The sequence below is a fragment of the Procambarus clarkii genome, chromosome 6, assembly GCF_040958095.1.
Source record: "Procambarus clarkii isolate CNS0578487 chromosome 6, FALCON_Pclarkii_2.0, whole genome shotgun sequence".
NCBI classification, from domain to species: Eukaryota; Metazoa; Arthropoda; class Malacostraca; order Decapoda; family Cambaridae; genus Procambarus; species Procambarus clarkii.
This window is the reverse complement of record NC_091155.1, coordinates 28,954,780-28,980,463: the sequence shown is the minus strand read 5'-3', so window position 1 is coordinate 28,980,463 and position 25,684 is coordinate 28,954,780. Positions and strand designations below refer to the sequence as shown.

Below are 25,684 nucleotides of genomic sequence, written 5' to 3'. Positions count from 1 at the left end.
TAAGTAACAACTATCAAAGCTCTAAACTTGTTTAGCTTACCCGCTTAAACTGCTCCAAGCTGCAGTACCCGGACATACTGCCAATGGTCGCCCAGATTCCACCGCAAGTTGAACACCTCGAGAGAAGTCATAGTCAGCCTGGAAAATATAAAGGACATAATAATACTGAAGTAGCTTCTACTGGCCAATGTAGGGCAGGTTCTCTTCACACCTAACCATTCTTACTTGTGCATTAATTTTGAAGGATTTTGTACAAAGAAAACAAGTGAGCATAAGAAATTAAGACAAGAGCTCCTTGCCTATGTTAATGGAATAAATGCACAGTCCCAACAACCGAGAAATTAATTGATCACAGTAAATCTTGAGCAAGAAGTGGATGCATAGACTGAGTGTGACAGATGTTCCTACTGCATCAAGCACAACTGGTGATGATATCAGTGATTTGACGAGAGAAAATTGTCAGATGAATTTCCAGGATTCAGAAGATTCATCAGGGAAGGAAGAAGACTGAAGAACTCAAGCAAGCATGGCAGAAGTAGCAAAGAGCCTTAAGGTAATTTTAAAGTTCATGGAGAGTAGATCTAATGTCAATACTCAAGAGTCTGATGTCTTTTGCAGATTTTTTTTTTAAATGCAGAGATGGTTTGAAGCAATTAATACAATACTCAAAGAGACTTTTGAGAGGGCTACCAGGAGAGCTTCAAGTGAAGCCTGTTCCTCATCCATGTAATCCTGGACCCTCAACACCTCAGCCTCAACTCTCAACACCCACCTCCACCCTCAATTAACACCACCATACTCGCCCATACATAAGTCCCAGATTGTATGTGGAGAAACATCTCGACCCTTAATGAGTACCCATATTAAGTAATTTCTTTATTGTCATATTTACTATTACGAATACAATATTCGGTGGTGTTTTGTTTAGAGTATCTAATGAAGCTATAATATATTATGTACTTTTGCACATCAAATTATTATTTTTTTGTGGTTAGGAGTATACAACCAAATAGCCAATCATAACTACATACTGTATCCAATCGTGACTGGAGCCGAAGTGATTGGATTGGAGGATGTCAAGTGTACATTAATAACTTGTGGTGTAAAGCACATTAAATGTAGATCTAACATCAGTGAAGTCCTCATTTCTTAAAATACAAAATTTAACTCCTTTTCCTGGATTTTAAAAGAATGAAATACAAAATATTGCTGTGCTGGGCAGGAACATTTTATACTCCACAGAGTAAGTGAGCCCCAGACTACAATAAGGATATGAATGCTAATTATCTTGGTACAGATAAGACTTAGGCTTCTAAATGTAACATTAAATCATACAAATGAAGATATTTTGAAGTTAAATATAATGTGTTCTGGTGTCAAAATGAAAGCAACAAATAGCTACATACCTGAAAGCCATACTCCACCAAGATGGCTGTTGGAGGAAGACAAGAGAGTTGTCGAGCCTTGTTGTGGAACACATTAGCACATACCAGTAGAACTGTCGACTGTGCCAGGCCCAGCTGTGCCCAAGGACTCAAGGAGATGGCATTGTCAGGGTCACTATTCCCTCCACAACTGGCTTCTGCCAGTACTGCTGTCAACCTTGGACCTATATGTACATATCTGCAACAGTTGTATTATCAGTCCTAAGCTGTAAGTATATAAAAATTTATGTGACATAGGGTTGCTATGAAACAACTGAGTGTATATATTTATCAACCCATCACCCAAAGATGATAGCACAGTACTGTACTTGTAGCAACTATCAGTAGAACATACAAAAAGATGGATCATTACACCCACACTAAATGTGTGTACTATTAATTTTGTAGAGGGCAAGAGAAAGAAAGTAACAACCAAACCTAAACATTCCTAAGCCTAGTAGAGCACAAGTAAGGTCTAAAATGGTATATATTATTCCTAGCATTGCATATTTAGGCTTAGGATAGGACATGTTGTATCATTACCGTTCCACTTTTGGCTCGACATTTGGAGTATTCTAATGTAAAAATTAGGGGTACAACAGTCCAATTGTGTACATCTGACTAATACAGTGGAACCTCGAATAACAAATTTAATCCGTTCCAGCGCCATGATCGTCATGTGAAACAGACGTCATACAAAACGAATGTCCCCATTGACAATAATGGAAATAAAATTAATCCGTTCTACCACCGAAAAACATCAATATGATATTCGATGTTTTAAATAATGGAGCAGCCATACCTTTACATACACTGAACAAACCTTTATGACATTTTTCTTTCTTCAAATTTGTTCAATATTTGTTTTCATTTGTCTTATAGGAAAAGGTTTGTTCAGTGTTAGGCAGGTAGGCTGCTCCATGTTTCTTAAAAAAAAAAAAAAAAAAAAAAAAAAAAAAAAAAAAAAAAAAAAATCCAGAAAAATAGTATTCCTTCTACAGAAGGAATACTGGCCAGGCAGGAGTAACATTAGTGAGCACTTAGGAAAGTGAACCCTAAACTCATGCAGCTCGAGGCATACAGTAACTGAAGGTCTACATAATACAGTAGTGTGGCATAAAAACCAGTGTTGAATGTAATTAAATGCCATTTTCTGGGTGAGTCCCAGAGGCTCCCCAGAACTATCCAGGCTGATATGAATATCTCTAACTTTGGCATAAATCAATGTGGGTGGAGTTCTAAGCCTACCGGGGACCACGAGCCAGAACCTGGCCCCCTCAGAGAGGCACGAGGAGCAATAGCCTATAGAAATGCACATGTGATTTTGGAGCATTCTATCATTCATCGACCGGGACAGGCACCCAGAAAGGTAAGCGCCCCAAAAGAAACCCCTATTCTGGTTAAAACGACAATAATAGACAAACGAGTGGACAAAACTCCCCAAATGAAAAAGAGCAAACAAGCATGACGTCTCATGAGCCACGCCGCATGTCTATGCAGCTCCCCTCTCCTCGGGAGGGGGAAGGGGGGAGCCCTAGATCCTCATGCTGGGGATCTACACCCCAGTTCTGAGGTTGGATATCAAAAAATGCAAAAACCGACGACTGGGAGGGAGGGAGGGAGGGTTGTCAGGGAGCCTCCAGGACTTGCCCAGAAACTACCATTTCATTACATTCAATGCTGGTTTTCTGGAGGGAAGCCCCTACGGCTCCCCGGAGCTACTTCACCAAAGACGAAAAAGAAAGGGGACTTATCCGGGAGGCAGTCGTGCTCACATCTCAACTCGAAGTCGAGACAGGCTGCAGCCGCCGACGAGGCCGAGGAACGTTAACGAGGTAGCGTCCAGCCAGGACCATGTTCAACCGCCAAAAACCCCATGCCCGAATGTCAGCTCAGGACATGTTACCAAAGACGGCAGCAAGAGCAGCAAAACTTACAAACGTTATGGGCACGGGAATAGACTGCAGGCTGGCTAGACTTAATAACCCTGCGAACAACCTGAGAGACCCGTACCAGCGAACAGGGAAGAAGGGAAACCGGATCAACCCAAAGCGCGTCCCCAGACACAGAAGCCATGGCGCCCAAATAATGGCAGAAAACCGCAACCGGACACAACATATGATGCACCCCCGGCTGGACCAAACAAGCATCAACAACCCAAGGACCCCCCCTAGAAAGCAGCATTCTCATTTTTTGCCAGAAAAGAAGGAGACGGCTGCAAGCGAACAAAAAGAAAAGAAAAACCTTGCAAGAAGGTAGCATACCCAGAAGGAACAGAGCCAGCCACTGTTATAGGTGAAAACTAGCTGTGCAGTACCCCACGCCCCTACCAGTGCAAAAACTACCACTTACCCCAAGGCAAACTAGGGTGGAAACCCCCCAAAACACTCGGGGTGCTCAATTGCCAAGCAGCAAAAGACCAACAGAGGTTGACCCAAGATGACTTGTGGAAGATAACCCCAAGCCCCAAGGGCGGTACTTACAGGGCACTTAGGGAAGGGAACCCTAAGCACGTGCAGCCCGTGTACCTAGGAATATTACTCCCAGCTCGCATGCCACTGTAAGAGCAGTACTGAACCAAGGCACAGCACAACACAAAAGTCTGGAGCTGGAGCCACACAACCGTGATGCCTCACATCAGCCGAAGAACTGGGGTGTGGATTGCTGGCGCGGGGGTCTGGGGCTTCCCCTTCCTCCTCCAGGGCAGAAGGGAGCTACGCAGACATGCGGTGCGGCTCGTGTGACGTCATGCTTGTTTGCCCATTTTCATTTGGGGAGTTCTGTCCACTCTTTTGTCTATTATCGTTATTTTAACTGGAATAGGGGTTTGTTTTGGGTACTTACCTTTCTGGGTGCCTGTCCCAGTCGATGGTAGATATAGAATGCTCCAAAATCACATGTGCATTTCTATAGGCCACTGCTCCTCGTGCCTCTCTGAGAGGGGCCAGGTTCTGGCTCGTGGTCCCCAGTAGGCCTAGAACTTCACCCACATCGACTGATGCCAAAGTTAGGGATATTCATATCAGCCTGGATACCTCCTGGGAGCCGTAGTGGCTCCCCCCAGAAAATACATGGTCAGGGTAAGATTCTAGTATTTGCTTATGGTCATAGGTGCCCTGACAGGGTGTGTTTAGCCAAAGAATGCCAGTGCCTAAGCAATGGGGAGCCACTGAGGAAGGGGGGGAGCCATTAGAAAACTACTTTCATTTAGCAGATGTGTAGTTATTATTGAATTATAGAAGTTTTTTATAACCATGGAAGAAAGTGCAGTACTGTACCTTGCAGAAGGAAAATGCGTGAGAGTTGCACTAATGGTTGTTGCCACTGCACCCAGCTGAGTGGAGGAAATTGTTCCCTCTATATCAAAAGCTGGCACCAGGCTTATTCCTCGATCATCACAATAACGATCAAGCGATACAACTTCGCTGAAAAGATAATATATTATTTGGTTATCAGTAACATTCACGGACTGTATTGATCAAACGAGCAGCATCTTGTGAAAAGTCATGCTTTTCACCATTGTTCAAAGCATTCAAGGCAAGAGTTGGCCTCCACGTGTTCACTTCTTCTTGCAGTGTCCAAAATCTGCATTCTTTATCCTGATCATTTGCTTCTGTATTTAAGGATATAAATTATTTTCCCTATTTACCCATCTTTAACATGATCTCTTTCTTCACACTGCAATTTACACCACCATCACACATCCTACTCACCATTTATACCACCACCACGCATCTTCCTCACCAAGTAGACCACCACCACACATCTTCCTCACCAAGTAGACCACCACCATATATCTTCCTCACTGCCTATTTAGTCCACCACCATACACAAATGGTAATAATATATTTACATTTGTGCAGCTGCTCATTTTCTCGTTATTTATTTGTACAAGTCGGCAATCATTTGCATATGATTGCCGACACATGATAAAAATAAAATAAAAATACTTGCATTATAGTGCATATCATTACTGTAATAAAAATAATGAAACAATGTTGTCCCCAGAACAGTGAGTTAGCTAGTCTTGAAATATTTCTTAATACTTATTTTGTATACAGAACTATTGCATGCTATAATTTTTTTTTTTACATGAAAGTGTTTCCAAATTACTGGTCCATTGTACAGTGGGAACAGCAAGACAGACAAACCCAAGAAAGTGATAACTTTCCCTCATTACCATGGTAATGGGGGAAAGAAAAGATACACAGCATACACCAACGAGAAAATGCAGATGCTCCAGAAAAGGGGGAGGAAAAAAAAAGCAAATGATGCAAACAACCCAGATCATCATAACCCATCCAAAGAGCAGAAGGGAGAAGGCAGGATGTACTCGGAGACACATGGGGTGAGTCAAAGAAAGAGAGAGGCGGTTCATATGAGACAGACAAGGATACAAGCTATAGTACTGTACTGCATTGTCCTTTGCAGACGACACTAGAATTTTCATGAGTATTTATTCTTTGTAAATTTCAATAACCTTCTTTAACTATATTATTCATCTTTAATTTGAGGGTTAATGCCTCCCCACACCAGTAAGTGGGAAATGGAGTAATTATCATGAATGAATAATATAAATCATTAAATCAATAGTGAACGTAATATATACACTTTAGATTTGATCACAGACCTGGGAGAGTAGGGCAGACTACAGGCATTAGGTGATGCACGCAACATGAGGTGTAACTGGTTCATCTTCAAGGCAAGTAATGAATCGACCATCTGGTACACACGTTCCTAGGAGAGGAGCAGACTAGATAAAAACTCCCTCACCATTCTAGGTTTTCATTATGTATAACAAAGAATACAGGAACTTTATGTACTTTCCTTCAAAACATATAATTTTCCATATTGTCACGTTGCTTTGATCCCCAAATTCTCTTGCCCTCTTTCTTTGTAAACATATCAGCCATGGGCATCAGTCTACTATTCCACAGTTCAATCTCAAAACCAAATAATTCACAACTGTATTAAACTGCATAAAATATTAATACTTACTAACGTAGGGACCCGTGCATGTGGAGAAACATCCAACAAGACCCCTCGGTGGGAGAGTGACGGTTGATCTATTATGACTAGTGGAGGAACATCTCCTTTCTCAGTTGCTTCAGTAGAGCACACACACACACGCAGCAGTTGGACAAGTGTCACCAGAGCATAGTGGAGGCTCTCTATTGATCCACACAACATGGTCACCTGAAAATTTTCACCATGACAAAATTAAAAGATTCCAGCTGGAATTTGTAGCCTATGCTATTTGTAGCTGGCGCAGTGAGGTCCGGGACTCTCCCCCCTTCTCTGGGAGAGGAGGGCTGCGCGGACAAGCGGCGCAGCAGTAAAGTGTGATGTTTGCTTATTTGCTTGTTTCCTTCGGATTGCAGGGAGTTTCTACCTCTGTTCGTTTTTTTTGTTTTAGTTTCTTACCATGTGGGGTTTGTTTTGTTATGCCTACCTTTCTGGGTGCCTAACCCCGGTCAATGGCAGATAAGGAAAACCCCCAACCACAGGGGAGTTTTCCAGGGCCATTGCTCCCTGAAACCTCTCTGAAGGGGCCAGGTTCTGGTGCTGGTCCCTGGTAGGTCTGAACTCCATAGCTAATGTCCCAGTCTAATATAAAGTACATTAGCCCGATAAGCTCCAGGGAGCCTCCGGGGCTCCCCACAGAAAATGCAGAGTTAATGGAACAGTTCACTCTTATTATCCTTAAATACCATTTATCACTCTTGTCATCAATGCTTTTCTAAGAAAAATAAAGATCCAACACTCTACATCTAAATTAGTCACTTTAATTCAAGTTACAAAAGCTTTTTTTTTAAATGGCTCAGTAGAGAAATCTGATCTTCAGTTAAATATATTCATATCCACATGTCTGCTGCTGCTGCTGCTGCTGAGAGTTGTCAGGAATATCGGTCATGTAATTTTGACTGCTATTTCAACATATGTACAGCTACATGTACAAAAAAGCCATCTCCATACCTATCCTTCCTTAAACTAGTTACTTTAGGCATTAAGCGCCCAACTTGATATCCCACTTATAATTTAAATTAGCTGTATCCTATCAACCATTTATCTACCCTTGTGCACCAGTTTCTTTCCTGGGTTCCTAAAAATAACACGTTCCTCATTCACAGCGCCAAAAAATGTGAGCATTTGCACTCATAGATCTGGATTTAATACAACAGACCAGGTAAGATAGGAAGGAAAATAACCCTCACTTGGATAACTATTTTTTAATTGGCTGGCTGTTTTATTACAAGCCAGTAGGAACACTGGTTATACAATACTGTACACCAAACACTAGCTTAATACAAAACAAACAACTGTCTCTTTGGCAAGAATTTAACTTACAATATTTGGAATGCCACCCTACCAATATAACCTTCCTACCAACCAAATTTGATCTCGCTCTGCTATCTCATACGCAAGCAGCAGATATAATACAACTTACGTGAAACCTTCTAAAAAAACATCGTTCTTAGTTATATGTAAAAATCTATCTAAATTATTACTTTGCTGTCCTGTATGGTGAGTGTGTACTGATGGGGATGGTTGGTAAGTGCAGCATCCACTATGCACGTGAACGTGTGAGAAGTCGGAGGGTCCCGAGCACCCACAACTGCTCCTAGACTAACGTGACAACCAACTTCTTCAAGCCAGCCCTTATGGATATCCCACACATCTACAATCCTGAAACATACATAACACAATTATTATTTTTAATTTCAAGCAAGTGTAAAGAGAATATTCAGGTATGAGCAAATGACAAAATTTGTTCCAGATGAAAGTAATCTTTTCATATACAGTACAGGGGTCCCTCCATTTATGAATTTAATCCGTTCCCAGAGACAGGTCATAACTCAAAAATTCGTAACTCAAAATGAATTTTCCCATAAGAAATAATGTAAATTGAATTAATCCGTTCCACATTCCCAAAAATATTAACTTCAAAATACATTTCATACATAATACATACAGATATTTTATACTATAGTATGTACAAATTATAGCTTATCTTTATTGACGACTCTTGTCGGAGTATGGAAGACGGTGATGAGGAAAAGGGGGGGGGGAAGAGAAGAGATATTACTGTTTGGAAGGGGAGTCCCCCCACTTCCATTATAACATCAGGCAGTGATGACTTCTCTGGGGGTACTCTCTCTCCTACATTTTGCCTGCATACCACTAGGATCTGAATGTGACTCACTGCTTGTTTTCCTCACCAAGAACCTTTTCATAGAGACCTGTTTTTCCCTACGTTTTAACATTTGTCTGTAGTGAGGCATCACAGTGTCATTGAAACGGTTAAGGCCTATAATAGCCTACTGCAGCTTGATTTGGGCGAGTCGTTTCAACAAGTCTTTGCATTTCTTCCCATACTGCAAACCACTTCTTAATTGTTGAGAAACCCTTGGCATGGTATATAATAATTACTTATATGTTTAGAAAGCAAAAAAAGCTGAAAAAATGAAATTTGTTACAAAGAATTCAAGTGCGATCGTCACTAAGCGGGCAGTCTCGTAAACTGAAGTGGGGTCACTCGTGCCATCAGAAACCATGCGCTCCATCAAAACATATGTGTATCAACAAAGTTGCAAGTCGAGGCAATGGTTGTAAGTCGAGTTGAATTTTCCCACAAGATTGAGGTCGTAACTCAAAAAAATTGTAACTTGGGGGGGGATTCATAAGTTGAGGTTCCATTGTACAGTATTACCTTTAAAGAGAATGTAAAACAAAGATGCTCTTATTGAGAAAAGTAAAATACACTATATTCAAGGAAGAACAACTTATTGTATAGGTACATGTACAATAACAAAATTTAAATACCACAATGAAAACAACATTAAAGGAAAGGATCAAATAAAGGTGGTTCAGACAGTCTGTATACTGTTGAAATCTAAATAATTGACATAAAGGAAGCACCTTCATTTTATAAATTGAAATATCATGGAAGAATTATGCAATAAAATTCCAATTTGATCAAACTGCAATTATGAAGATTAAATTAAAAGATAATGAAAATATACAAGGCATTTCACATCATAGAGAAAGAGAGAAACATATGATTATCATTAATCATCAACACCACAAGCAGTTATTGTTATCAGCTCATAAGACCATATCAGTACTGTACTGGTCAAAATATTGGTATCTCTACACTTCTACTATAGAGGCCCTAAAACAATGCAGGCAAGTCCTACTGAATGTGGACCAGTGCAAGCCCAAAAGATGCCCCAAGAATGGATCTGGCCAGCAACTAATGCCACGGTAAGATCTAGAGCAAAATGTTTAACTGTTGTCCCTGGACACTGAAGATGGCAAAACACACACCCTGGTGAGTTTGGTGAATATTTTGAGCACCAGGTTCAATTTCAAAGGGAGAGCAAGCTATGTCATGGACACAAACCCAAAAATGTTCCTGAACTTCAGATTAATTGGAAACATACCAATAAGCATTCTATATATCCAGGGGACACAAGCCAGAGTGAGATGTCCAGGCCTATTTCCTTACACTCGATGCAACTGTTCACCTAGCGGTAAATAGCCACCTAGGAGTTAGTCAACTACTATGGGTTCTAACCTTGGGAAGGTCAACCATTAATTATGGAAATCTTGATAAACCAAGCAGGTTTCCTGTCCTGACAATGGCAAGCCATTTATATATATGGGTACATAAATTTAGATGATTTGTGGTATAATACCAATACTAGTACAGCATAAATGAAGAAAATGTAACAGCTAGGTAGCAGAACTTCAATAAATCTCTTGGCATCCATGAGTAGTGTTGCCATGAGTGGCTATGCCAAGCAGTACTAGTATGTACTGTGATTCCTAAGGTGCTACTTCAATTTTAGAGGAAATACCAGTAAGTGATACAGGGCTTGTTGTAAGGCTTACTTATGAACAGGTATCACTCCAGCAACAATAGCCAGCGAGGTATGGGAAGGCGGTGACCAGCGAGGGCCACTCAACTCAATGATGCGGCGAGGCTGGGGCCATAGCAAGTGTAGTGACGAGTGGGTCACCAATGGTCGAGGTGGTGCCGTCAGTTGTGCAGATGCTAAACGTTCACACACCTGAAACATGTATACCTGTACTGTAGTAAGCAATCTAGCCACATTGATTAAACTCTATAGAACCTGGTCAGAGACCAGACCGTAGAAACACTGATCCTCGGAACTACATTGAGGTAACATCAGGGTATTGATGGAAACACACAAAAGCAATGATATATCACTGATATGCAGCTGGATTTTAAATTGCAGCAATGTTTAGACATTTATGGCTTTGGCAGGTAGGCAGTTCCGTAGGTTTATAATCCTATGGGTAAAAAGTATCTCCTGTTTTCTGTTCTACATTGTAGCATGTTAAATTTGAACCCATTCAACTCGGAATGCACAGTAATTATGCAAACCAGTTTGCACACTGAATATAGGATTAAATTTAAATAGTTCAAAATTAATAATTTAGAATAATTTCCAGTGAACAGGTCTTAGTATTAACTGCTCTCCCAGATCCAATTTTACTCTTAACATTACCTGTTCCATACGAGGACTAAGTTCTAATGATGATGAAGACTGCAAAGGAGAGCGAGACTGTGGAGTGCCTACTGAAGGTTTTCTTGGAAGGATGCCATCACTGTTACCAGCCTCCACACCTGTCATAACACTGTCAGTCCCCATACTTGCTAAGGATTCCAGGGAGCCAGATGCTCCTCGAGACATTGAAAGGCCTGTGTAAAAGAATTTGCACAATGATAATGAGAGGAAAAATCATAATAGCACGAATGGCAGCATGATACTTCAGTAATGTACAAAACAAAACTATTTAAAATTGTATTGAATAATCTATTACCCAATTCAATGAATGTGGGAAATGAGGTAATGAAAATTAATATATAGTATGAATTGAAATTCTATATATGTACTGTTTAACAGACCAGTAGTGAGGAGTTGCAATATTTGCCCCATTTTTTGTTTTAAATTGTGAGAGAACAGGGTTTTAAATTTGAATGCAGAGCACATACAAAGGTATACAGTACTGAATTAAAGGATGAGAATACTGGGAAACTAATGTATTTAAATCATACTGAAATATCTAATATAAATTAACACACAAACTGAAATTATTAAACTAACAACACAAGTATCATTAGGCTCACCTCTGTCTGAGAGTGACCGCCGCTCTAATAATGGGGAAACACTACCATTGGCAATGCCATTGACTTGAATTGGTTTATTTTCCAAGAAATACTGTTGCATCAGATCTTGAAGCTGCGGCTTACACGAGGCCATTTCCAAGGGCGTCTTCCCTTTGTGTCGTCTAATGAGGAATAAAGAGGTACAAAAATAAAGTGACTACAGAAGATAATACTGTACAGGAAAGAAAATTTAAATGATTTTCCATACCAGTATTGCATCCTAAATTCATGAAATATGTATTACATCATTGTAATTGGACACTATTAATTCTATTTACTCTGTTCTAAACAACTAGAAATGTATTTAATCTTTTAATTAAACTCAGTACAGCAAACCAAGATTATGAGATGTGCATGCTATATCCTCACCATAGATTATTCTTAAGTTGATGCCTTATATTTTTATGTTTACAATGTTTACATTACATGTTTCTTTATTTGAGCTACATTGCTTACTTAATGGTGTACAGTATGCTGCTCTTAATATCCATCTTTTGAATTTCCTGTTTTGAGTCATCAGAACTTCATGGATCACTCATCATTCATTACAAGAACTCTTGTTATCCACTAGGGCTGTGCTCCACAAAAATGTAGGCAAGTTAATTCACAAATATTGAATTGTAGTAGCCTTTCTTCAACTCCTCTCTCAAAAAAACATCTGTTGTATCTATACATTACTCCTACAACTGACTGCCCAACAATATACAATACAGCAATATGCTATAAAAATCAGGTTTTGAGTGCATATAGAAAGCCAGTATCTAATGCAATCAAAAGTATTACGATATTATGATGTGTGATGCTAGAGCCACTTAGTCAATAATTCTAGGACCTACCCTGCACACAACTCATTGAAGACAAGGTAAACATCTTTTAAATCAAGCACCCAAGTATGGAAGATCAGCTGCCCATACCCACATGCCGACATCAAAGGAAGGAAGCCCTGGCCTACAGTAGGAGTGAAATATAAATGCGAAAATTGCCCACTTTCTGCACAAGAAATAAGTAACATTCAAGAGCTAACCCATTCATGAGTCTAGTCATTACCAGAAACAGAGGCAGAAGAAGGTACATCTCCCCTCATTCTGCTGGGCATCCAACTTTAGCAATAAGACTTTTCATTTTTTACAGAACTAGTTTTAATCAAATTTACCCCTTGTAACACTGAATATGTGGATTAGCATCATGGTCCAAGAGAATTCTCACAATGTTTTCATCTCCACGAGCTACAGCATCATGGAGGGGAGTTGCACCATCACTGTTAGCTGCATTAATATCTGCTCCCCGAGCTGCAAAAAAAATAAAAACAATTGAAATCTAAAAATGTGGAGGTAATATCCATTAAATTATTCATTTAAATGTATTTATAACAATAAATATAAAGTATATATATACACTGATCTACAAATGGCTATATAATTAGCCAAGAATATTACCCAAGTGTAGTAACAGAAACCGAGTCGAGCTTATTGTATCTTGTGTTCCTTGTACAGTATCTTTTTTTTTTTGGTATATAAGTAGATACAGAAGATGACAATTTCTGGTATCTACATTGTAGATACTAGTTTACCCCTAAATATGACCACCAATCAGTTTACAATTGGGTCCTTAATTACTACTTGATGAACAGAGGCAAGCAGTTAAGGTTTGGTGCCAATTATATTCCGGCTCATACCTGACTGAAATTGCTTGCGAGACGTGGAGTGAGTGCTACCCATGCCACTGGGGCTTTAATTTGTCACATACTGTAGTCTGGAGTTTTTGAACTTCTAATGCTGTTTGCACACACTACCCTCACTTATAATTTATATATATTGACTACCACTCTGTTAGTAAAGGAGAGCATTTTGAGACATTTTTGACACCTTAATTTCTGTAACTTGCACTCAAAACCTTTTATTCATAATGTTGCGGATTTAAAACTCCCTCTATCAATTTGATCAATTCTCAAACAATTTTTTTAATCATATCACCCTTTTCCCTCATTGCTCTATTTAGTTCCAGAAGGCATTTAGTATAGTATCTTTGCATCTTATCTATGCTTATTGAGATAAGGACAAGAAGAAATGGTTGCATATTCTACCTTAGGTTTCTCTGTCATGTCATGAAAAAATATCTTGAGCATATTTCCATGCATGTGCTGAAATGTAATTCTAAAATTGGCAAATGTAGCAATGGCAAGTGTAGCACATCAGAGGCATATTAGCTATGCCTCTGATGTGGCATTCAAGTGACAACTTTCTTTCCTGGATCACCCTCAAATCTCTTTCCATGACTCAACTCTTTTAAAATATTTTCACATAATATTAAACTACCTTGCGATAATTTTTGGGCTCAGCGTCACCGCGGCTCGGTCCTCGACCAGGCCTCCTGGACTATATTTGTCCTAGTGAAGAGGGAGAAGAGGAAGGGAGGCTCGAGCCATCCCTTGGTTTTCCATAGTCAGGGATGGGAAGCTTGTTAGGCTTAGCCACTACTGGCGTTCCTCAGGATGAAACCCACAACAGTTGTCTAACTCCCAGATACTATACAGGTTTACTGTTAGATGAACAGAGGTATCAGGTGAAATGAAACATTGCCCAAATGCATGTCTTGCAGCTAGATTTGAATTCAGGATTTTTAAGCCGAGAACATATGCACTTACGACTGTGTAATATCAAGTACATATTGAGTGTGAGTACAGTACTACACCACTCAAAACTAGTGAGAGCACCACTAACACCTGCCAATAATGAGGTGGAGCCTGATCCTAATGACCCACCACCAACACCAACTCCCAAATGTCCAAGTCTCACCCAGCACTATCTCACCAACATACACTGTACTGTATAATGTGTGTCTACAACCTTGGTGAGTACTCATATTTTATCAAATTTTAATGAGCAAGTTGTGGAAATATTTTTCTGTATAATATTTTGTAACAGTAATAGGGAAAACCAGGATCTTTAACCCTTCAACTTCATGTATCAACCAGGGTTGTATTTATGTCCAAGAGCAAGATTTAAAACTTCTCTAAGGTAAATGGGACACCCATATGGTGCCTCAGGCCTCCAGTAAACAGTCGCCATCTTGATAAAAAATCATGGGCTCCTGCATTTTGGCAGGTAACCCTCAGTTTGTATACGGTGACCATGTGCACCACACATGCCAGCTCAGCCATGGTGGGTAGCTGGCTTCTGCTCTGCTGGGGGGCACTGGATGACTTTTGTATTTTTAGTTAGGGGGCCCCCCCCCCAAGTTTTTAGTTTTAGTATCCAGTGTTCTCCGTGTGAGGTGGGGCCATTGCTTGTCACCCTGAGGGACTCCTGGGTGCTCCCCAATCATCTGCCCATCTGTGCGTTTATTTGCCATGAGGCACATTAGTTTCCGCTGATAGGCGACATTCATTTTGCCATTAGGCTTCGCGATTAACCCTTCATGGGTACGCTGGGGTGCATCCACTCCCACGATTGTTGTCGTCCCTAAATCAACAGCACCAACAACATGCCACCAGCTCACAACACCATGTGGCTTGTGCTACGACATCACTTATAGAAAAGCAAATTAACAGGGTACATTACTACTAGAATCTGACAATTATAATGATGTAGATGATCCTGTCGGTGATAAAAAGACTATACACAAGGATTGAATAAAAATGATACGGACAGTAAAATTGATGAACCAGTGATCATTTTGAAGGCAAAGCTTACACCACCATGGTCACAGGCAGCGTTCTACTCCTCCACTGCCACAGCGTCTCATTACAGCAGCTGTGCCACCTGCTGTTCCTTTACCCTATGGACATATAGATGACGACTCATTTCTGGATTTAGTAACCAGGATTCTGATACACAAGGAAATCACACTAATGTGATATATCAATGAGACTCAATTGGAGCAATGAGGGGGATTCAAACCCTCAACCAGGGTACTCCCAAGCCACGCATCTAAATTTTAACTACTATATTATAATATAAAAATTGGAATTTGTTTTTGTGCCCACCATAGAGCTGTGTGTAACAAGTGCAGTGCAGGGGCCAGATTTACGAAAGCACTTACGCAAATACTTACGAACGTGTACATCTTTCCTCAATCTTCGACTGCTTTGGTTACTTTTATTACAGTTTACAAGCATGAAAACTTGCCAATCAACTGTTGTTATTGTTATAAACAGCCTCCTGGTGCTTCGGAGCTCATTAACTGTTTAATAATTGGAAACAAAGCCGCCAAAGATTGAGAAAAGATGTACAGGTTCGTAAGTGCTTGCGTAAGTGCTTTCATGAATCTGGCTCTAGGGGCTTAAGTTCATGGAGTGCATTCCAGTTTTCCAAATATAAACTTTAGTTACATTTTAATGCATTTTGGTATGAAGCCATCCCTTGCATACATCAAGGGACTTGTACATTTAATTTTAAATTAAATCTTGAAATGTCTTCCATGAAGCTACACTTCCCAGTATCAACATGAAGTTCTATTTTATAATCAAGAAATTGTCTGTTGCTAGCAACACAATATTACTTTGAAACCTTAGAAAGAAACAAACATTGAAAACCTCTAAGGGATGCCTATTAAATGTTAAGTAGCCCATATACAGTATTTATAAGACAGCCAGCTCCAATAGTTGCAAGGAGTGAGAAAACAAGCTATTTAATCAACCAAGATGTACTGTACTTGGCAAGGAAGAAATAACACCTGGATTTGAGGTGAATTTATAAAAATGAAGCAATGTTTTTTTAATGAGTATGAAAAACCTAGTATATATTCATAATCTTTAAATTTGAAGGATAATAAGATGTTGATAAAGTGATACATGATGTATGTTTGCACTCACTGTACCAGTGCAATCATAATAACGGAAATCCAATAAACTCATTAGTTATACGATTGCACAAGTAAAAGAATGTAAATTTTGAAAAGAATTAATAAGGTAAGCATAAGTAAAACTACATAAACTCCAAAATTTTTTTTTATATATAGCTATAAGATACAAATTACATGGAGGTTAATACCAAGCAGCATCGTCCGAATACTGTACTGCATTAACGATCTGCTCCACAACCAGAGATCTTTTTCAGTATGTATCACATCTTGACTGATTTCCTACCTTCTCCAATACTAGCAATTGCAATACAAATTTGGTTTTATTCCTGGGCCAATTACATTGACCTACCTCAATGTTTAAAGAATAGAATTTATATGAAGAGCAGGTATAAAATTTGATTTGCATTAAAGAAATTTAAGGAACAAATGACTCAAATTCAGAAAATAAGTTACCAATTAGACAAGTAAGGGTATCGGTGTCGGCAAATGATGCTGCCCAGTGCAGAGGGGTGTTGCGACTAAGTGGGTTGTCGTGAGAGTTGATACTCAATCCAGCTGCAATCAGTTGACATACACGACCAACACTAAAACCAAAATTATCAAATTTAGCAAAAATTCTTAAAACAAACTTTGCTATTTTGTAAAATCTGGTACTGTAGAACTTACAATGTCTAAATTGCCACATTTGCTATCTATATCTATTTTCTCCATCTGAACTCATCACGTAATCCTCCTCATTGTCTTGTTAAAAATAAAAAAACAGCCATTTATATTATTCAGGAATCAACAGAGCTAGTCATTTCTATATGGTAATCAATAGAATAAATACAAAGTGATAAAACTATAGACTTCTAACTACACAGGTACAGAAATCCAAACGTTAAAAGCTGTTCAGAACTAAACTAAAATTGTCATCACAAGGAGGTTCACACACTACCATACTCTACTGCTATACTAGTCAGTCGTTGTTATCTTTTTTTTTTCATTTTCCGGTGCGTGTGGTTTGGTCATCATATCTTCAGCCACGTTATTGTGACTCATCATCTGCCTATACTAGTCACATTAATATGTATAATGTGCACACATTAATAATAATTAATAAATACTGTACTGCAAATAAATAATAATTATAATAATAGCAACAATATTTGATTTATGAGAAACAGTATACAAAGGATAATATTCCAGTAGCTATATACCTGGCAACATTATTCTTGTTTCCTCGTCAGATCTATACCCTGTAATTTCAAACAGATTGCCAATGCTGCAAGAAAGAGTGAAAAAATCAATAGGCATAAAAATAATAACAATTGTGACAAATCTCGATAAAAGTTGGTAACATCTGAAGAAGAGAGCACGAGATGTGAAACAAAAAACAAAAAAAGTAAAGTGGTAAATGGAATTCAATGTGAATAAATGCTGTGTTATGGAATGTGGATTCGGAGAAAATAGACCACACACACAACTTACAAATTATGAGGAATGGAATTACAGAACTCTAATAAAGAACGAGACCTAAGGGTGTTTTGGATAGTAAGCTGTGGCCAGCGGAATACAAAGAACATTGTGAGAGCAGTGTATGGGTCACTTTCCAACTTCAGCCTTGCTTTTAATTATATGGATGGTGAAATACTAAAGAAACTGTTCATGACTTTTATGAGACCAAAATTGGAATATGCAGCAGTTGTATGGTGCCCAAATCTCAAGAAGCACATAAAGAAACTGGAAAAGGTGCAGCAGCATGCTACAAAATGACTTCTGGAACGGAAAAACTAAGAGTTACAAGGAGAGACAACAAGCATTAAACATGCCAAAACTAGAAAAAAGAAGAAAAAGAGGTGATATGATCACCACATACAAAATTCTAACAGGAATCAACCAAATTGACAAGGAGGAATTTCTTAAACCAGCAACATCATGAACAAGAGGACACAGATTCAAGCTAAGGAAATAAAGGTGCCGAAAAAATTAGAAAGTTTTCTTTTACAAACAGTGGTAGACAGTTGGAACAAGCTAAGTGAGAAGGTGGTGGAGGCCAAAACCGTCAGTAGTTTCAAAGTATTGTTATACAACAAAGATTACTGGGAAGACAGGACATCATGAGCGTAGCTCATCTTGTAACTACACTTAGATAATTACATCTCCATGTACTGTAGAAAGAGATGTCATAATTTAAATACAGTATCTGAGACACCAAAGTCTATGAGTGGACTGAAAGTGTAACCAAAATTAGAGTTTTTTGAAAAGCAAGAAACCCAACAATACATTAAAGTACAGTCCTGGAGAAGTTGTTCCACTTCAGTTTATGAGCCAATAACTGACCTTTCCCAGGATGAGCCCAGAGTAATTAATTAATCCTCAAGTACCTATGTCACATACAAGAAACTGGATATAAAACATGTTCATGAAGCTAACTAAAACACAAATACTGTATAGAACAGTACCAACTGAATAGTCCTCTACTAGACAGAGTCCAAGGATGGCCAGCACTTGGCCTAGAAATAGCGGGAACATGCGACTGGTTGATAATCCAGGAGCCTTACACTGGATGACCTTAGTCTTTCGCTGTACAGCTTGTGGTCCCTGGTAGACCAAACAGAACACTGCAGCCGAAGTAACCTAGTAGTTGCGAGCCAGAATTGGGCATGACAGGTGAACAGGAATAATAGCCACCTTGATGTCTAGTCAAAGCACATACAGTGACACCTCGACTTACGAATGTCCCTATTTACAAACTTTTCGGGTTACGAGCCCAATTTCTTTGTAAAATGTGAATCAGCTTACGAGCTTTGCCTCGAGTAACATAGTTTGTTGATACGTTTATAGGCGACCTAGCGCGCAGTTCCTAGTGGCACGGTCTCCCGCACTTCAGTTTGCCAGTGCCTCCCGCTTACTGACGATCGCGCATGATTTCTTTGTAAAGAATTTCATTGTTTTTTTACTTTTCTGGGTTTTGAACGTAAAAGTAATTATTACATATCATGCCATGGGTCCCAAGAAAGTCAGTGGTAAGGTCCAACCTAAAAAAAACACATGTGAGGATGACCATAGAGGAAAACAAGAGATCATTCATAAACACGAAAATGATACATAGGTCGTTGAACTAGCTAGGCAAAACAACAAATCTTCAGGGAAAGGAGGAAGCAGTAGAGGATGTCCCTTCCTCATTAATTAAGAAAATGTGTGCAGTGGGAAGAACTGCAAAGTTTTGCTGAAAAGACTCACCTAGATAAACCTTTAACAGGCAATTGCATTGACCTTATTAATGACAATGTGATGTCTCACTACAGACAAGTCTTAAAATGTAGGGAAAAACAAACGTCTTTAGACAGATTCTTAGTAAGACAAGCAAGCAGTTCCTAGTGGCATGCCTGCAAAATGTAGGGGAGAGAGAGTAACCCAGAGAAGTCATCAGTGCCTGATGTTATAATGGAAGGGGACTCACCTTCCAAACACTAACACCTCTCCCCCTCCCCCCTCCTCACCGTCTTCCATACACCAACAAGAATCATCAATAAAGGTAAGCTCTAACTTGCACATACTATAGTACTAAATATTTGTGTGTATTAGGTATGAAAAGTATTTTGAAATTAATATTCTTGGGAGTGTGAAACAGATTAATTCAATTTACATTATTTCTTATGGGAAAATTTGTTTCGGGTTGCGAATTTTCAGGTTACGAACCGTTTTTGGCAACGGATTAAATTCGTAAACGAAGGGGCCATTGTATAACGTAGATGTATCTTTTGGATAAATTTCTTGGTATTCTTTCTTATCAATTATCCTTAGAACACAGCTGTCTGAAGAGATGTCTAAAAAATACATCTACAAAATTTAAAAAGGCTAAAAATTCGTGTAATGCTGATGTCAAGACACCACCATAAATCAACACTTACTCTGACTGTGCTGTAGCACGAAGCAACTCCTCGGTGAAGATGGCAGTGATTGATTGTGAGGGGACCAGTTGCAAAGGAGTGTTGCCCTCATTATCCTGCACCCCAGGGTCAGCACCTATTGCTAACAATGCTCGTATAATGTCTCCTCGACCAAGCTGCAAGACAGGTAAAGTACATACTACATATACATTTATTCTTAAGGAATAGTATAATAGTACATATCATAAATTTGTAAAAAAAAAAAAAAAAGTAAATAAATTGTCTTGTGTCACTATAAATATAATTACATATTGCAACCTGCAATATATGAACAAATAAACCAGGAATTTCCTTAGCACTAAAGCTCAGATTGATTTGAAACTGACTAAAAATTATGATATGACCCTTTAAGGTAAAATTTCACATTTATGTTAATTTATCTTAAAGCAGGCAGTTGCTCTGGTGATGGTTGAACCAAAATGAGGTTTGCTGAATCAAGGTTGCACTGTATTATATTAAGGAGGATAAATAATGCCAATTGAAAATAATTACCTTGGTTGCCATGTGTAGGAAGGTGCCATCTTCTGTTGCAAGTGAATTTATCAACTGTTTCCTCTCTTCTGTTCCACCACCATAACTTGCTGAAAATAAACATGTCCCAATAAAATTAAATAAAGTACTGTACATTTACATTAGTGATTATAATGGAAGGTAATCACAAAGGAATTACTGTATATATGTCTGGATCGCATGAGGGTAACAATGAAAGGTATCACCAGGCTGGTACATCACCTAATCACCCAACTTGACTTGTTTAATTTTGCTTGTGGAAGGTCAAGCTTCAGCTCTCTGATCATCCCTTTCAGCTGTCAATTAACTGGTGTACAGGTTCCTGAGCCTATTGGGCTTTTATCATTTCTATCATCTGAAACTGTACATGGAGTCTGCCTCAACTACTTCTATTTTTAGTGTATTCCATTTGATCACTATCCAGACACTGGCAATATTCTTTCTAATATCTCTAGTGCACATTTGGCCATTCAAAATCCATCTGCGTCCCTGTTCAAACACTACACTTATTAAATAGTCTGTCCTTGTATGCCATATCAATTCCTTTAAAATTTTGTACATGATAGTCATGTCTTCCCTAACTCTTCTGTCTTCCAGTGCAGTGAGGTTTAATACCTTTAACCTTTCATTGTGACTCACACTCCATAGTTCTGGTACTAGTCTGGTGGCATACCCCTGAACTTTCTTCAATTTTGTCCTGTGTTTGCCTAAATATGGACTCCACATTACAGCCACATATTCCAGGAATGGTCTGACTTATGTGATATACAAGGTCCTTAATGATTTCTTATAGAGGTATCAAAAATAGTTCTTATGTTAGTCAATCTAGCATATGTTGCCGATTACTGCACCTTCGATAAGAGCTTCGGGAGATCAAAGTTGATATCAAACCAAACCCAAACCCAAATCCGATTCTTTAAGGATTTCATCTCCTGTTCTATATAAAAACAAGGTAGTATAATGAATCCTATTGGTGCAATGATTGCATTGTTATTTTTCACACACAGTATAATAAACAGACAAGTATAAAGAGCACAAACTCGTGTAAGTGAGCAGATTGAATGTACAGTATTAGTTGCACTGATGATGTTGGTTGTCTGTTGCTAGGGTTATAATAATGGTTTTGGTTTTAGATGGTCATAGAGGCATCTGTAGTCAGTTGTAGCTGTATGCAGTTGTGTCTGTAGTTATAACTAGTTGTTTTTATGGTTGTATGTACTCCTTTACTGATGCAGTCCCTCATAATTTATTGGAAGCAAACACCGAGACAGTGGAAGTCAAGTGAAACTGGCTCCTTATTAAGTTTACAGAGTCAGAAGTGAATAATAAGCAGTATTGGTGGTTCTAGCATGGGAAATGACAACTGTCACATTCCAACAATGATTAAATCACAATTTGGCAAAGTTGATGAGAATTAATAAAAAAAAATGAATGTACAGCCTATGCTCGGTAATCTGAATTATATGGGGACCCATCCCCATTCAAGTTAGCCTAATTACTTATCAGGAATGTCCAAAAATATAAAAATTTTAAACTTTTTGTAACAACCCAGTTACTCCCTTTGCATTTTCATCTTTTACCTATGTACTCCAGCTGTTTACCCACACATGATGAACACTAATTTGTTCATACTGTATTACCAAGCTCTTGCAATATTGCTAACTAGTAATCCACAAGCTAGGATGGATTAGCACAAGCATTCATAAATACAGGACATTCACAAACACAGCAATCCTGGAGTATGCAGCTCCTGCCTAGAGTCCATATCTAGTTAAACATAAGACAAAGTTAGAGAAGACTCAGAGGTATGCCACCAGACTAGTCCCAGAACTTAAATGTATGAGCTACAAGGAAAGGCTACGGGAGCTAAACCTCACATCCCTGGAAGACAGAAGCGTAAGGGAAGAAATGATAACCACCTACAAAAATTCTCAAGGAAATTGACAACGTGGACAAAGAAACTATTTAGCATGGGTGGAACACTGACAAGGGGACACAGGTGGAAACTTAGTACTGTACCCAGATGAGTCACAGGGACGTTAGAAAGAACTTTTTCAGTGTCAGAATAGTTAACAAATGGAATGCATTAGGCAGTGATGTGGTGGAGACAGACTCCATACACAGTTTCAAATGTAGATTTAATAGAGCCCAATACTGTAAGTTCAGGAATCTGTACACGAGTTTATCGAGAGCCGTGAGGCAGGACCAAAGAGCCAAAGCTCAACCCTCGCAAGCACAACTAGGCGAGTACCATATGCTACCATACTGTACCATATACAGACTACTATGCTTAATTTTTGGGTCATATAAGTATTTTCTTTGTCCTTCAAGGAGGTAGGGTGGCTGGCAGGCGGAGACAACCAAATACACTGCTCAAGTAAGCATTTTTCTGAGCGACAGTAGTACAGTATACCGTACTGTTAAGTGTTTTTAATATACAACATTTTGCCATATATATTTTAATTACACATATTTAAATGAGTTCTAGTCTCCAAACACAATGCTTACTTGACTAACTTTTCCAAAATTTATTATGGCACCATAGTCAACCTGCATAAACTGCCAAGTTCATGTATCCACATATTATACTACCCTGTGTAATATTCTATCCCACAAGCAACAGACTTTTCCGCTAAATATTAATGAATTCTACACTTCACAAAAGCACACAAATTCTTACTTACAGACTTCACAAGCATCTAGAAGTTTTCGGAAGATGTCTGTGCGACCAGCTTTCAGAGCTTCTTTAATACTGTCAACTGCTCCTGCTAAGCCCGGTGGCACACGATCTTCACCCATGGTGAATAGTTCTGCATATATCTGTAAGATAAATGTGATCTATGTTTACAAATATTCATTGATAATGTAATAAAAATTACATTCATACTTTATAACAAAATTAATTTCACAAGTTTTTGTAATGTTTCGTATGAATAATTTCTATAATTATATTTTTTTATTTTAAGCATATTCTTTTTTAAGAATATGCTTAAAATAGGGAAGCTTCAAATATGGAATTGAATAGAAAGAATGCTAGATTATTCAACTTGCATGTATAATCTGACATGTTATACACATGGTTCCCCTATTGTACATTTGCATGTGGTCTGATGTACAATGTTAGGGTACAGTGTGTGTTACAGCCTCCCAAAACATGTTCAACCATTCATAAGAATCACACATTTCCCTATTAAAACTAGTTACAGTATTATCTATTTGAAACCATTTAATACTTCACCTGTATATTTATGGCAGCCGAGACAACATGTGTATGTAAGTCAATCCAGCCTTAACTGTGGAGACAAAAAAAACAGTAAAATTCTGAATAATGAATATGAATTGAACAGTATAATTAATAATGCATCATAATGGTATTAGACTTGACTAAATAAATAAGACATTTATTAAATGCAAAAAATTTAAATGATAAAACTGATTTACAGGTAGAGTAATTAAAAAAAAAACTAAAATTTATAAATATGAAAATAATTTGTGTATATTTATATAAGTACTGTATTTCTTGCCTAATGCTATATAAGGCATACTGGCTTTACCTTGAATTAAATCATTGGAATCTATCTGTTCACCTCTAACAAGCTCATTAGAAGTGATGGCTGTATATAATTATTATACTGTAGAAGGAAGCATTATTGAAGTTATTAACTACATAAACAAAATCAGCAATCAAGAATTCCAAGTTTTAATGCTACTATTTGTATGTACTATTTGTATGCAGATTTTGCCTTAAACCTAACCTAACCAAAAACATGTATAGATTAAAAAGAGAGAGAGCAAGAATAATTTCTATGGTGTATCCTCACAATCAAGTACCATAATGGCCCTGTCTGGTTAATCAATGATAAAACTCATAAAAAATGTTGCATTTAGGTTTCCCTAATTTTATATACATTAAGACCAAACTTTTAATGACATAGGAAAGCACAATGCATAAACAGGTTTATGTAGGTGATGTTTTTCCAAGGCATCCAAACCTACTGGAGCCAAGGATATGTGTGCCGTGTACACCTGCCTATGATACTATGAGAGCTAGATTTTACCCCCCCCCCCCCTTTTATTTAGGGGGGAGAAGCTGCCCCAAGCATGGCCACAATTTGGAATACAGTACCTGTATGGCACAGTCAAGTCAACAGTTACATATCAAACGTCGGCATTAAGCCAGTATGATTATACTGTGAAATAATACTAGGCTGTAAATGACCCTTTACCTTATTTTAATTGTCCTCCTACATTATACAGTGCACTAGGATCTAGCACTGTTGCTGGGGTCTGGCACTGGTGCTAGGGTCTGGCACCGGTGTTGGGGTCAGGCACTAGTACTTGGGGTCTGGCACTGGTGCTGGGGTCTGGCACTGGTGCTGGGGTCTGGCACTAGTACTGGGGGTCTGGCACCGGTGCTGGGGCCTGGCACTAGTACTGGAGGTCTGACACTGGTGCTAGGGTCTGGCACTAGTACTGGGGGTCTGGCACTGGTGCTGGGGTCTGGCACTAGTACTGGGGGTCTGGCACTGGTGCTGGGATCTGGCACTAGTGCTGGGGTCTAACAGGCACTGGTATCGGTCTTGAGCAACGATCGGACCTGGTGTGGGAAGAGCGTGGCTCCGCCCCAGGGAGTGAGTACACTGTAGGGAAGACGTGGCCAAGATCCTCCAGCAAGGGGGGAGCATCAACACAGGAAAAACAAGTCACAGGAGGAGGGCCTGGAGGTGAGCTGGGCGGCCCACGTCATCCATACTGCCCGCCACACCCCTCCACGCCACTCATCTAACTCACCTCCCACAGGACCTCACCTCACT

The 25,684-nt window shown here is 39.0% G+C and overlaps 1 protein-coding gene across 3 annotated transcripts in view; it reads right to left on the bottom strand.

Annotated features, from left to right (window-relative positions):
- LOC123753983 (uncharacterized) overlaps positions 1 to 25,633 on the bottom strand; it is a 40,925-nt gene extending 15,292 nt beyond the window's left edge. Inside the window, exons 1-16 of one of the 3 annotated variants that reach the window (XM_045736040.2) lie at positions 25,097 to 25,633; positions 24,109 to 24,163; positions 23,555 to 23,690; positions 20,853 to 20,941; positions 20,322 to 20,476; positions 16,879 to 17,009; positions 12,776 to 12,911; positions 11,584 to 11,744; positions 10,961 to 11,154; positions 10,320 to 10,498; positions 7,934 to 8,111; positions 6,423 to 6,620; positions 6,055 to 6,161; positions 4,703 to 4,849; positions 1,407 to 1,623; positions 41 to 138 (exon numbers count right to left, since the gene is read on the bottom strand). In XM_045736040.2, the coding sequence (XP_045591996.2) occupies positions 41 to 138; positions 1,407 to 1,623; positions 4,703 to 4,849; positions 6,055 to 6,161; positions 6,423 to 6,620; positions 7,934 to 8,111; positions 10,320 to 10,498; positions 10,961 to 11,154; positions 11,584 to 11,744; positions 12,776 to 12,911; positions 16,879 to 17,009; positions 20,322 to 20,476; positions 20,853 to 20,941; positions 23,555 to 23,669 (2,105 nt within the window). In that variant the 5' untranslated portion in view covers positions 23,670 to 23,690; positions 24,109 to 24,163; positions 25,097 to 25,633. Of the gene's footprint in view, positions 1 to 40; positions 139 to 1,406; positions 1,624 to 4,702; positions 4,850 to 6,054; positions 6,162 to 6,422; positions 6,621 to 7,933; positions 8,112 to 10,319; positions 10,499 to 10,960; positions 11,155 to 11,583; positions 11,745 to 12,775; positions 12,912 to 16,878; positions 17,010 to 20,321; positions 20,477 to 20,852; positions 20,942 to 23,554; positions 23,691 to 24,108; positions 24,164 to 25,096 lie in introns of those variants that run through there. The other 2 variants (XM_045736041.2, XM_045736042.2) reach the window with 2 other exon arrangements.
- Positions 25,634 to 25,684: the final 51 nt, after the last annotated feature.